The sequence below is a fragment of the Ovis canadensis genome, chromosome 11 (genome assembly GCF_042477335.2).
Source record: "Ovis canadensis isolate MfBH-ARS-UI-01 breed Bighorn chromosome 11, ARS-UI_OviCan_v2, whole genome shotgun sequence".
NCBI classification, from domain to species: Eukaryota; Metazoa; Chordata; class Mammalia; order Artiodactyla; family Bovidae; genus Ovis; species Ovis canadensis.
The window spans coordinates 21,260,166-21,274,488 of record NC_091255.1 but is presented as its reverse complement, the minus strand read 5'-3'; the positions used below and the strand labels follow the sequence as shown (position 1 = coordinate 21,274,488).

Below are 14,323 nucleotides of genomic sequence, written 5' to 3'. Positions count from 1 at the left end.
TTACCCTGCCAGTCTCGTCTGCCCGGAGGCTGGAGGAGGGGGGCGGGGGGAGGGAGGAGTTGATAATCAGGTTGCCACTTGCCTTGCCCTGCCTAGGGGCTTTCATCTATTCATCCCTGTCTCCCTCCTGCCCACAGTGGTCCCGCCCTTTTCAGAAATTCTCGGCTGGTAATCGCGAAGCCGACAGGGAGCAAGAGCTGGGGGAACCTGGAGAAAACCGCTTCCATCTGACTTGATTCTGGCAGGAAGTGGGCTCCGTATCGTAGTAACCAACATTTGCCAAGCGCTCTCAAAGGTACTATCTCGCTGATCCTTAACTCGGCCTTGTGAGATCTGGGTATTAGTAGTCCTTTTCTCAAAGGAAGAAACGGAATAAGGCTTACAGAGGTCCTGTGAACTGCATTTTTGAGGGGTTGTGGGCTCTGGATTCTAACTACACAACCTGCTGTATTCCCCTCTGATCCCCTCTCTTAAGCTGAGCTTTCCATTGAGGGAACTTTGTTGGCCTTGAGTCTCCGGAACCCTCTGCACAGCTGTCGCCTGGATGGGGTACAGTCCATCCAGAGTGAATGTGTCCATCCCAGTCTTGATGCCCTCCTCTGCCTACATTATCCTTTTTCCTGTTTTCTTGGAGGTCCCTCATTCCTGAGTTCTTTCAAAGGCTCAATGTGTTCAGAGCCTCAAGAAAGTTTCTCCAAGGTCAGTCCATTACCAGGACCCCTCATCCTATCCCTCCTTGCTGGGGATGTGTGGGGCCTGAAAATTCTGTCATTCACAGTTTTTCAGAGATTGGCCCAAACCCAGCCTCACAACACCCCCCTCTCAGATGGATTCTCCTCCTCCAAAAGCTTGGCCTTATTAATGCTGACACTGAACTGTTCCACCTGATCAGTGCTCCTGAATGGGTCATCCATCCTTCTTACTAACAATGTTTCTCCTCTAAATGAATATTCAGATTTGGACTTTGTAGAGTGTTTTCACCTGATTGACCTTCACAGCCGCTCCCTGCAAAGTAGCTTTTATTATCTCCATTTTCCGGATGAGGAGTGAAGGCAGGCAGGGAAGGTGAGGTGGCTGAGCAGGTGAAAGACTGAGCTATGGTTTCTGTCCCACACAGCCGCTTTCCTGGGATATCAAGAATTGACTCCAGCCTTCCTGCCCCACTGAATACTGGCTGTACTAAGGTGGAATATTTCTGTGTGCCCGAGAGGCTTCTCTGCCTTCCAGTGTCCTCAGCCTCCATGGCACACTGACCCAGAAAATTTGCAGCCCCACCCCAAGCCCTGTAGTGAAACTGGCCCTGAAGGAACCCCAGGAGGCTCTGGAGGCTCTTGTAAAAGTTACCTTCGTTCCCTAATTGGCAGGGAGCAGGACAGAGTCTTCCTCTCTGCCCAGGCTCGCCCTGGGTCTCATTTTGGTTCCTGGTGCTCGGTGGGAGGAGCAGGACTGAGTCACCTTGGAGAAACCCTCATCACCTGTATGCGGCCCTTATCATCTCTCTTCTACCACAGGCTCTGGGGTGGCTCATCTCAGAGATTCCTTGGGAGCTGAGCCCTTCGCAGGATCCATGCCCCAGCCTGTGCACCCATGACCAGGTGGATAGCATTCCACGTACCCGTGACCCAGAATCCTGGCTGACCACACTGAAGCAGGATGCTCCAGCAGGTAAAGTCCTCACCCTAAGATAACCCAGACCCTCAAGTACCTAAGGCAGCTCCGCCTCTTTCGTTTACCCGAATGATGTTTCCACTGCCCTGACCTGGAAGGGAGGGAAAGACCCCTTCTTTTCTGTCTTCAGAGAGGCACCTTGGTGCCTTTTGTCTGTTGCTGAGAAGCTCTTCCCAATACCTAATTTGAATATCTCCTGTTGTGGTTTTTAGCTCTTTTCCCTAGGATGGGGTGTTTTTGGTGACCTTACAAGCCTGAACCTGTGAGGGAGTCCTGAGAGATGCTCCTCACAGCCTGAATTGTAAAGACAAGTTGGAAGCCTGGGGCTTCTAAGCGGAGGTGTTCTTTAAAGCTGAGCCTTAAAGAAGTAAGAATTGGGACTTCCTCGGCAGTCCAGTGGTTAAGACTTGCACTCCCATCGCAAAGGGCACTGGTTCAACCCCTGGTTGGGGAACTCAGATCCTGCATGCCACATGGCCCAGCCAGAAAAAAGAAAGAGTGGGAATTAGTCAAATGGAGAAGGAAAGCAAGCAGTCCAGGCAGAGTCAGCCTGTGCAGAAATGTGGGAGAAGATGACCTACGTGGAAATAGACAAGAATTCTGATGAATGGATCACAGGGAACATGGGGGGCTGCTAATAGGATGGATGTGAAACCCACCCTTGACTGCGGGCCTCTGCCACTAAAGCCTCCTATGGCCCCGGGCCTGCGGGATTCCAAATCACCCTTCCCTGTGGAGCCCCACCTCCTACCTATATCATCCTTCACTTGCAGCTCTTGGTCCAGAGAGAATGCCAGATATTAGCTGAATTTTTTAATTTACTGAGTGTTGCCATTGGACCATGAAGGAGGAAATGGCAACCCACTCCAGTATTCTTGCCTGGAGAATCCCATGGACAGAGGAGCCTAGTGGGTTACAGTCCATGGGGTCGCAGAGTCGGACACGACTGAAGCAACTTAGCAGCAGCTGCAGCAGCCATTGGGCCAGGCGGATATTTAAGATGATTCCTGGACTAGTGGAGTCCCAGGCGAGTAAGACAGGATAACTGAATGTGAAGTCAGCCAGCCTCAAGGGAACCCTGGTAGACTCTGCTGCTTGACCTCTTAATCCTTTGGCTCGTGAAACAGGCTTGAAAGCCAGAGAGAAGCAGGCAGGACAGCTGCCTGCTCCAGGCTTTTTTTTTTTTTTTTTTTGCAGAGGGAACTTTTTTATTGTCCATTTTTAACTTCTTTCTCATTTAAAAAACAGTAATGTTTATCAGGGCTTCCCTTGTTGGCTCAGCAGTAAAGAATCACCTGTAATGCAGAAGATGACAGTTCGATCCCTCGGTTGGGAAGATCCCCTGGAGAAGGAAATGGCAACCCACTCTAGTATTCTTGCCTGGGAAATCCTGTGAACAGAGGAGTCGGTCAGACTGCAGTCTGTGGGGCCACAAAAGAGTCAGACGTGACTTAAGCAGCTAAAAAACAACCACGTTTATCATAACTATACTAGCAGCTCCTCTGTATTGCACTCTTGCTGTATAGTGAGCACTATACTAAGCATTTTACACATATAATTTTGTTTACTACTTGAGAAGGATACAGTATTACATATCCAATGCCATTATATCCCCATTTTGAAGATAGGGCTCAGAGCAGTTAGGTGACTTATTCAAGGTCATGTTCATTACAATGATGTGGGAAATATAGATAAGCAAAAAGAACATTACAATTACCCATAATTGTACTGCCCATAGATAACTGACATTTTAAAGAATATCCTAGATTTTTCTCCCTAAAAATTTTTAAAACATTTAAAGATATCATTCTCTTTGTAACCTGCTTTATTCAATTGTAAGGAGGTAGGTTAAAGCGTCTGCCTCCAATGCGGGAGACCCGGGTTCGATCCCTGGGTTGGGAAGATCCCCTGGAGAACGAAATGGTAACCCACTCTAGTATTCTTGCCTGGAGAATCCCACGGATGGAGTAGCCTGGTAGGCTACAGTCCATGGGGTTGCAAAGAGTCAGACATGACTGAGCGACTTCACTTTCACTTCACTATAATTAAAGGTGCTATTTGGACGCTTGGGTTTTTTGTTTGTTTTGCAATTGTAAATGTTTCTATATACGCAGAACATTCTTATGGCCTTTATAGTATCATGTTCTAGAAGAAGAATTGCAGGGTAGTTTTAAGGCCCTTGGTATGAAAAGTGAAAGAAAGTGAAGTTGCTCAGTCTGTGTCCGACTCTTTGCGACCCCATGGACTGTAGCCTATCAGGTTCCTCCGTCCATGGGGTTTTTCAGGCAAGAATACTGGAGTGAGTTGCCATTTCCTTCTCCAGGAGATCTTCCCGACCCAGAGATTGAACCTGGGTCTCCCACACTATAGACAGACGCTTTATCATCTGAGCCACCAGTATCTTATTGCCTAATTAGAAGAGCTACTTTTTAACAGAATAATAATAGCAAACTTTTGGTGGCAGAAACCAGATGTTTTTTCTAAATACTTTATGTGCTTGTTAGCATCTATGAGATCTATCACTACTACCACCATTCCCATTTTACAGATGAGGAACATTGAGGTGCAAAGAGACTAAGAAACTTACATAAGATTCTGTAACTAGGATGTGGTGGAATCAAGAATCAAACCCAGGCAATCTAGCTTTCAAGTTCAACTCAAGAACCATGATACTCAGCTGCCTGTCTGGTTGGATCAGATCTGTTCATGAATTATGGCTGGGTGTGAGTGATTTCCTTTTTCCACTAGGGTAGAGGGATTTCCATGGACATAGTCACGCTCTGACCTCAGCAGTTAATCCTGGAGATAAGAGTCTGCCTTGTGCATGCATTGTGGTGGGCCTAAGTTCAGAGAACAGGTAGCATCTTTGGAAGGAAACTTATCACTGGGCCTCTCAAGTGACACTTGCCACTTTTGTTGGAGATTTTTGAACTCTAAGGTTCACCGGTCTCATTAGAAACCCGCACATAGGAACTCCCGTGTTGGTCCAGTGGCTAAGAATCCACCTGCAGGGGACACGGGTTTGATCCCTGATCCAGAAAGATCCCATATTGCCACGGGCGACTAAGCTCTTGAGCTGCAACTGAAGATCGCTTGCCCCAGAACCCATGCTCGGCAACAAGACAAGCTGCTGAAAGAAGAAGCCTGTGAACCCCAACTAGAGAGTAGCCCCTGCTTGCCGCAACTAGAGAAAGCCCCCGCACAGCAGTGAAGACCCAGCACAGCCAAATAAATGAATAAAAATTTCCAAAAAAGAAACCCACACGTGTTATATCACATCCCCTTCCTCCAAAAGCAGATTTCAGCCAGGTTACTGCCTGCTCCGCACACCTTCCCTGCAGCCCCCTGGGAGAAGAGAGAAGTGGGATCACAGGAGGAAAGTGGGGAGAAGTTATGTAAAGCGTTGGTATCAGGGACGGGCAAGGGAGAGTCAGAAACGGCCTCTTCCCCCTGGCGCTTGTTCTTGACCTCATCTGCTCTCAAGTAGACCGGGGCAGCAGGAGCTAATTAATTAGCCAGGCTAAACTCAGTCTCCAGAGGCCGGTGATGAAGGCATGGTACTACCTCACCGCTGATTTTCCACCTCAAGCTGATAGCGTCTCTTTCAAAAAAGGCCCAAACCCTGGTTCTTTCCCTTCGCAGTACTCCCCACCTCGGGCCTCACCCCCGCCAGCCCAGTAAGGCCGGGCACTGACCCACCTGAAAGCTGGAGTGCTTGGCAGAGGAGAAGGGATCGCATGTATTGATTTCCTGAGTACATGCTTCCCTGATGGCTCAGCGGGTGAAGAATGCGCCTGCACTGCTGGAGACACAGGGAATGAGAGTTTGATCCCTGGGTCGGAAAGATCCCCTGGAGGAGGGCATGGCACCCCGCTCCAGTACTCTTGCCTGGAGAACCCCATGGACAGAAGAGCCTGGTGGGCTACATTCCTATGGAGTCACAAAGATTCGGACATGACTGAAACGACTAACTCTTCCGCTTTGAGTATATTCTCTGTGCCAGGCACCAAGGGCTTTGCGTGTTTGCCCGCAGCATTTATCTGTTTGGCTGCATCAGGTCTTGGTTGCTGCATTCAGGGTGTTCATTGCATTGTCTGGTGTCTTTCCTTGCAGCACAGAATCTCTGGTTGTGGCAGGTGCAACACTAGGGCTCTCCAAGTGTGGCCCACTGCGTCCAGAGCACACAAGTTCACTTAGTTGTGGCTTGTGGGCCTAGTTGCTCCGCAGCAACGTGGGATCTTAGTTCCCTGACCAGGACTCAAACTCGCATCCCCAGCGTTGCAAGGCAGATTCTTAACCACTGCTTCACCAGGGAGGTCCCCAACTAAGTGCTTTGCATATCTCCTTCTTGTTTTTCTTCCAAACAACCTTGTGAGTTGATTCTGTTTTCCTTTATTTACAAACAAAGAAGCCGCCACTTAACCTCAGAGAGGTTAAGAAGCTTTTGCAGGCTTACAGGTCTAGTAAATGGCAGAGGTACGGTTTGCACAACCAGACTGTGATCCCAGAGGCCGTTTTCTATCTCCAGTACAAGCCCTCACCCTGACGGAGCTGCTGGCCGGTCTGAGTCCCCGCGCTTCTGGTCCTGTTTTTCCCTCCCAGGTTAACGGCCATGGTTCAGGCTCTGCTGCCCACGGCGGGGAGTCCCTCAGGGAAGACCTGCAGGAGTTCCTGGGCGGGGAAGCCCCACTGCAACAGCTCGATGACCTCACCAAGGTGAATCCTGTGACACTGGAGACAGGTATGCCTCCCCCTCCCACCCCACCCCATCCCAGAGGGGTGCGCCTTCTCCCAGAGGGTATTCAGTTCCGCTGCCTCAGGCCAGACCGGACGTGGACAGCCAGGTGGGCTGCTCCAGACCCCCGCCTGGCGGCTCCCCCCAGGCTCCCCAACACAGGCTTTGCTCCAGATGTGGGGTTCATCTTAATTAGATCTGTCTCATACCTGCTCATCAGGGAGAGGCTGGGATCTCATGGCTCTTGGCTAATTGCAGAGGGAACTCTGGTAGGTGGGGTGTTGGTCTGTACATGCGGCTGTGTCTCCATCTGAGGCAGAGTTTGCTAACAGCACCCCTGCCTCAGTCCTGAGGTGTCTGCAGGCCCGGTACACGGCTGACACATTCTACACCAACGCCGGCTGCACCCTGGTGGCTATGAACCCCTTCAAGCCTGTCCCTCAGCTTTACTCACCCGAGCTGATGCAAGAGTACCACGCTGCTTCTCAGCCCCAGGTGAGACCCCCCTGCTTCCGAGGGAATCAGGGCTCTCCTCCCCGCAGGCACCTGGCAGCTTTGCTGTCCTTATCTGTGTCTTCATCAGCCATGCTGTCTTTCAGAGTCTACTGGGGCAGTGACCTGCCCACCAGAAGCTCACAGAAGTTTGGACACATGCCAGGAGGTGCAAAATGAGAGATAAAGCAGTATTTGCCTAACTGATTTTGGAACCTAAAATAGAGACATTCTTGTTTGTGAATTTATTAGTTGGAAGGAATTTCCCAAGGCACATTTGTGTATTTAAAAACCACTTTTTGGGGAAAAGAATAAAATTACGTGCGGTAAGGATTGCCTTAGAAAATTCAGCACATGTTCGTCTCCACTGATTGAGATGAGGGGTCACGTCTTACACAAGTGGGGATGAAGCTGGTGCAGGCAGGGAACAGCCCAGCTGATGTTAGCGTGCAGGGAGAAGCCAGAGCAGACTCCAGGGCGGGAGCAGGGTGCTGTGGGGAGAAGCACAGATGGGGCGGGAAGGTGAGCTACTCCAGGGCTGGCGCCAGAGGGCCTGCACCACAGCTCAGAGTCCACAGAGCTGCTTCATCGGGGTGGGAGTGGGGCTGTGAGCGGACCCCACCATGGGGATGAAGCTGGGGGACTTGGGTTAAGGAAGGTGAGATCAGCGGCTGAAGGGTGGGAGGTTTTGTAACTGTCCAGGTGAGCAGTGGGTGGGGTGAGGGCCTAGAGAGAGAGAGAGATGGTTCTGACAGCCTCCAGAATAACGCCCTCTCCCTTCAGGAAGCTGTAGGCAAGCGGTAGAGCCGCACTGGGTCTGCATGGACTAACTCGGCTCATCCAGGGTTTGTGTCCGGATGGGAAGCCAGGGAGGTCTGGCCTGAGAGCCCATCTTACCGACTGCTTCCTCAAAGGCAAAGCCGTGTGATGGTCCCCTCTGTTCCCTCAGTGCCCGGCTTGATGCCTAGCATACAGAACAATTAATCCTTGTTGATGGAAAGGAGAACAGTAACATTGGAATCCAAATCAGATGCCTCTATTTGCTGAGTGGCCTTGAGAAGGTTATTTAACCCATATGAACCTCAGATTTCTTATCTATAAAATAGGGTTGCTTCTTAGGCAATAACTGGTAAGAAAGTTCTTGCAAATTGCAATAACATAAAAAAAGTAGCAGAATAAAACTATTGACATAAGATAAGATGGGAGAATAACGTGTTAATGTCACAGACTGGTCAAGGCCAGCACTGCTTCCAAACAGAAGATGAATGGGTCACGCCCGCAACTGGGCCTCACATTGTTATACCAAGAAGTTTTTCTAGAGGAAGCCTCTGCTGCTGCTGTGGACAGGCTCCCCATTGCAGCCATCGCTGGATCAACCACTCCTCGCAGACAGGGGTTTGCTCCCATGACCTTTCACCCCTTGATGTTTCAGACACTGAAGCCCCACATCTTCACTGTGGGTGAACAGACCTACAGGAATGTCAAGAGCCTGATGGAGCCGGTCAACCAGTCTATTGTCGTCAGTGGCGAGAGTGGCGCTGGAAAGGTAGGCGGGCCTCCTTCCCACCCTGTCAGCTTCATGACTGGCTGGGCGGGCAGACAGGCTGGGCTGGGGCTCCGGGGAGTGTCACTCGTGGAGTCGGCGTGCAGCGCTGGGTGGGACCTGGGCAGAAGTCAGGAGCCAGGGGTTCTAGGCCGGCTCTTCCGCCAGCTCTGCCCTGACCCGAGGGGAGAGTCTTTCCTCTCTGAGCCTTCATTTCCTCATGGGAGGACTCTCCCAACTCTGAGAGCCATTTGAAACTAAAGTCAGCAGTTGAGGGTTCCAGCATAGCGTTGAAGATCACATCAGAACAGTATTTAGCTCTTGCAGACCTCAGTTCTTCCATGTGTAAAATGGCAAGGAGGGAAGGACTGGCACGTAGCTCATGGGGGCCTCTGTGCACGTAAGGCGCTTGGTGGCGTGCTTGGCACTCGGCTGCTCTCCTCCAAAGTCAGGGTTCCAATAAGGAAGCAGCCTGCCTGCATCTCTGGGCTGCCCTTGATGGCAAGGGCAGTGCGTGGGGCCGGCTGCGGGGAAGGACAGAGTCTCCTGTGTGGCCATGTGGTCCCCAGGTGGCACAGTCAGTCCAGGTGACGCGGACCATTGTGCACGGATGGGTGAGGAGTTGCGCGGCTGTCAGAGGCCTGCTGGCCCGGGCCTCACCCTCTTGTCAAGCCTCACCAGCCACCCCACCCTTTCCTCCACGTTACCTTCTCAAGGGATTCTTTGGACTGTAAACCCACTCTGTCTACAGTCACCCATGAAAGCATTGCCAAGCACCGAGGCAGGTTCTAGGCCCTGGGCTAGCCAGTGAGGAGTAGCAAGGGGAGAAACAGAGATAGCCCAGTTGGTAAAGAATCCGCCTGCAATGCAGGAGACCCTGGTTCAATTCCTGGGTTGGGAAGATCCACTGGAGAAGGGATAGGCTACCCACTCCAGTATTCTTGGGCTTCCCTTGTGGCTCAGCTGATGAAGAATCCTCCTGCAATGCAGGAGACCTGGGTTCAATGCCTGGGTTGGGAAGATCCCCTGGAGAAGGGAAAGGCTACCCACTCCAGTATTCTGGCCTGGAGAATTCCATGAACTGTATAGTCTATGGGGTCACAAGGAGTCTGATGCGACTTAGCAACTTTCACAACAATGCTTGGCCCAGTGGGAAAGTCAGACAAGGAAGCAGATGAAGACTGCACGCTCTAGGGATGAGGCTAGGACTTGAGTACAGAGGTGATCTTCGAGAGCTGTGCCGAGGCTGCTGGTGGGGTGGTGATGCTCGGCTCCTGGATGAAGCCCATTGTCCTCCAGAATTGCTCTGGGGAGCTGAGGCTGGACCTGGCCCCAGACCCAAACTAGCAATATAGTTATATACTTCAAAAATCAAGCAATACTACAGGGCTTACAAAGAAAAACAGCAGCCCTGCCTTGTGTCTCTCAACCCTGTTGCCTGTCTCAGGGGCAACTGACTTTCCATCTTAGCAGTTTGGGTATGGCCATCCATGTTTCTAAACAGTGTGCTTATGTAATTAGTTACTGATTTTTCCCTTTTGAACCTTCTCTGTTCACTTCCTCCTTTGACGGTGTAGCCCTGTTACCCTGCCCCCAAATGCATATGTAATTATCTTACGATTTCTAAGGAGGTTAATATCTATAGTGCTCATTTACAGCTACGTACGTATTGTTCACAGCCAAGCACTATAATATTCTATGATTATATTTCCTTTTTTGTATGATTTTTACTTTCTTCTTAATAACTCCCGCATATTTTCACTTGTATAGTTTTTATATACCTGTTCTTTATTATCAAACTTGTCACCAGAACTGGGAAACACCTGCCCAGCTGGCAGGTACAGCAGGTGCTTTTTTTTCCCCTGGTGATGCCCTAGCTAGCGCTCTCACGTCTCCTCCATCTGGACTGGTGGCTGCCAAGGGCTACTGGGGCGCTATTACCCAGGAGCTGTCTGCCTCGCTCTGGGGATCCAGAGTGCCGTCTGTCCTACGGTAAATCCCCTGTTGTTGGAGCCCAGGGGCTTCCTCCTCTTGCTTTACTGCCTTGTTTCACTGGAGCATTTTCTTTAGTAGCTTCTTGACAAAGGTTACATGAAGGGCATTTTTTGAGTTGTTTCACATCTGCACGTTTATTGTGCCTTAATTCGACCTGTTGACTGGATATTCCGATCTCAAGTTGGAAATCATTTTCTTTCTGAGTTTAGAAGTCATTTCTTTATATATTCTTCAAGTGTTGATGTTAAAAGTCCCAGTCCATAAGTGGCAGTTTGTATTTTCTTGCCAAAAGTTTTTAGGGTCATCTTTTCTATCCATAGGTGTTCAAATTCACAGTGACGTGTCTTTTCTCTCTTGCTCTGCTGGATACTTTGTGTAGGTCTTTTTAACCTTGAGACTCATGTCCTTTAGTTTGGGAAAATGCTATATGTAATAGTTTAATGATTTACACCCCTTGTTTTCTACTTCTGGAATTCCTATTAGTAGGGAGTTTGATAAATTGTCTAATATCCTATTTTTCTTGCATATTCTTCTATCTCTTAATATTTTGTCGTGTCTTCTGGGAGATATTCTCTAATTTATCCTTCGGTTCTTTTTAATTTTGGATTTTTATTAAGCAGTTTACTTCTAGGAGTTCTTTCTTGTTCTCTGAGTATAATTCTCCCCCAGCATCTTGGCCTTATTTCTTCTCTTCTCTTTGAGGATCTCTCATGGTTTTTACGTGGCTCCTGCCCTTTTCATTTCTGTTTCCTTCTAGTCCTTTTCCTCTTTTGTTGTGATACTTGCCAGTCACGTAAAAGAGGTTCACCAAGTAGTTGATGATTGAATTTCTGTTCATACTTAAGAGTAAAGCCTTAAGCAACTGATTAGAATCTCTTTGTTTATGGACAGGATACCATGAACATAAGAGACTATGAGAGTCTAGAAAGCTACTTCACCAGGGGTAGCTTTCTAAACCTGTAGGACCCTGAATGCCCATAACTTTTCTCATGAGCTTGTTAGTATCTCCAGAAAAGATTTCATCCAATCTCTTTCCTGAAAGATGGAAACTACAGTTAAATGGAAATGATAAAAATTAAAAACACGAACAACTCCTTTATGCTTATCAGCAGATTAGACATGCAGAAGAATACATCAGTGAACTTGAGAGTGGGTCAATAAAAATCAAAAAACAAAGAGGAAATTGAGAAACAAAGAGAAAAAGTGTGTTCAGGAGCTTTGGTGCAATATCAAATGGTTTACCATACTTGTAATTGGTGTCCCAGGTGAAGAGAGAATGTGGGTCAGAAGTATTAATATCCTAAGAAAATTACCAAAAGGTGGCAACCACAGATCCTTGTTCTTAAATGCAATTGAAAGGAGAAATAAAGTCAAAACTAGTAGTTTGATATTTGTACATTCAAGTACACGTGGAATTGATATGGACTCTCTTCTGAGCCATAAAACATATCTCAATTTGAAAAGATTAAAATATAAACTGTGTTGTAAATATCCTTTGGGTCAAAGAAGTAATCACAATGCATGTTAGAAAACACTTTGAACTGAATGAAAAGGAAAGCACAACACATCAAAATCTGTGCTTTTAAAAAAGAAAAAGCGGTGCCTGGAGGGAGATTTTGTTGTAGCTTGTGTTGGAGAGCACGAGAGGCCTGCGCAGCACAACTGGAGAGAAGCCCCACTGGCCACACCCAGAGAGAAGCCCACACGGCCACCAGGGTCCAGCACAGCCAGGAATGAAGGAGTTGTCGCTGCTGAATCGCTGAGTCGTGTCCAGCTCTCTGCGACCCCACGGACCGCAACATACCAGGTGTCCTGGTCCTTCGCTGTCTTCTGGGGCTTGCTCAAACTTATGTCCACTGAGTCGGTGATGCCATCCAACCGTCTCATCCTCTGTCATCCCCTTCTCCTCCTGCCCTCAATCTTTCCCAGCGTCAGGGTCTTTTCAAATGAGTCAGCTCTTCGCATCAGGTGGCCAAAGTAAGGGAGTTTCAGCTTCAGCATCAGTCCTTCCAGTGAATCTTCAGGGTTGATTTCCTTTAGGATTGACTGGTTTGATCTCTTTGCAGTCCAAGGGACTCTCAAGGGTCTTCTCCAACACCACAGTTTGAAAGCATCAGTTCTTTGGCTTTCAGCCTTCTTTATGGTCCAACACTCACATCTGTACACGAGTACTGGAAAAACCATTGCTTTGACTATACGGACCTTTGTCAGCAAAGTGGTGTCCATAATTCTTAAATAAATAAATGTATTTTTAACAAAACACTAAAGTGGAAACAAAAAAAATAATAAAGTAAATGAAATCAATGGCTGTCTTTTTTAAAGATCAGTAAAATCAATAACCCTCTAGTCAGACTTTTTTATTGTCCATTAGCACAGGATCTTAGTTCCCTGACCAGGGATCGAACCTGAACCCCCTGCGGTATAAGCAGAGAGTCCTAACGACTCGACCACTGGGGAGGTCCCCCTCTAACCAGACTTAAAGAGAGAAAAGGACAAATTACAAATGTCAGAAATGAAAGAGTAGGCATAACTAAAGATCCCACAGATGAGATTTCTCATTAACTTTATTTCAATAAATTCTCCAATTTAACAAAAGAGTATTTTGAAATATGCAAACAGCTGCAGCTCACACAAGAAGAAATATATAACCTCAATATCTAAATTTCTGAGGCAAATTTAAATCATAGAAAGCCCCAGACTCAGGCAGCTTCACTTTGTGGATTCTTCCAAGTGTTTAAGAACCTGATGCTGGGAAAGATTGAGGGCGGGAGGAGAAGGGGATGACAGAGGATGAGATGGTTGGATGGCATCACCGACTCAATGGACGTGAGTTTGAGCAAAGTCTAGGAGACAGGGAAGTACAGGGAAGCCTGGCGTGCTGCAGTCCCTGGAGTCAGGAAGAGTCGGACACAACTGAGCCACTGAAGGACAGCTACAACCAAGTATTTCAGAGATTAATGTTACCAGTTTCATACAGATTCTTCTAAAAAGCAGTAGAGAGGGAACACCTCCCACCTCAGAGCGAGATCTAAAAAAATATATACCAAAAGAGCAACCAAAAAAAAAAAAAAAAACAAAACAAAGCTACAACTAAAAACTTAGGTCTAGAGCAGTGACGAGATCCAGAGTCAGTATATAGAAATCTCTTGTGGTTCTCTGTCCTCGTGATGAACAAATGGAAATCAAAATGTAAATAGACCTCAGCGGATATAAAAACAGTGGGAATTTTATAATTAGATTGCCTGAGTATAAATCAGAGCCCTATCATTTACTGAGTAAGTCATCTTCAATAAAATCTAGGTTTTTCTGATGCCCGAGTTTCATCATTTAGAAAGCAGGTGGTGTATAATTGCACCTGCATCTGTAGGGCTGGTGAAAACATATGTGGCTCAGTAGCCTGCTCAGGTCGGTGTGGGTGGTCCTCCTCTATCCCAGGCCCTGTCATTTGCTTTTTCTCTCTTTGGCCGCGCCGAGTCTCTGTTGCAGCTGGCAGGCGTTCTCTAGTTGTGTCCCATGGGCTTCCCTTGTTGTGGAGCGCAGGCTCAGTAGTTGCCACTTACCAGCTTCTCTAGAGGCTCTTGGGCTTAGTTGCCCCACAGCACGTGGGATCTCAGTTCCTCAACCAGGAATCAAACCCTTATCCCCTGCCTTGGAAGGCAGATTCTTAACCGCTGGGCCACCAGAGAAGTTCTCACCACCACCCCCCAATTCTTAAATGCATCCTCAGGAGCTAGGAGAAGCAGAAGTCAGTGTCCCCATCACACAGATGAGGGACCCAGTTGAATTCAGCTTTCAGCCCTTTGATGAGCACCATGGATGGCGGACAAGAGGGCGGTCATGGGCCCCCAGTCCCCCTGGCAGGCTCACACGTGGACGGAACGTGGGCACAG

The 14,323-nt window shown here is 48.3% G+C and overlaps 1 protein-coding gene across 5 annotated transcripts in view; it reads left to right on the top strand.

Moving 5' to 3' along the window:
* MYO19 (myosin XIX) overlaps positions 1-14,323 on the top strand; it is a 33,428-nt gene that overhangs the window by 690 nt on the left and 18,415 nt on the right. For 4 of the 5 annotated variants that reach the window (XR_011246972.1, XR_011246973.1, XM_069542622.1 and 1 more), the window contains 5 exons: positions 138-295; positions 1,512-1,665; positions 6,271-6,409; positions 6,750-6,898; positions 8,328-8,441. Coding sequence is in view for 2 of the 5 variants with exons in the window: in XM_069542622.1 (XP_069398723.1) it covers positions 1,654-1,665; positions 6,271-6,409; positions 6,750-6,898; positions 8,328-8,441 (414 nt within the window). In the remaining 3 variants the exon portion in view is untranslated. Of the gene's footprint in view, positions 1-137; positions 296-1,511; positions 1,666-6,270; positions 6,410-6,735; positions 6,899-8,327; positions 8,442-14,323 lie in introns of those variants that run through there. The other variant, XM_069542623.1, reaches the window with a different exon arrangement.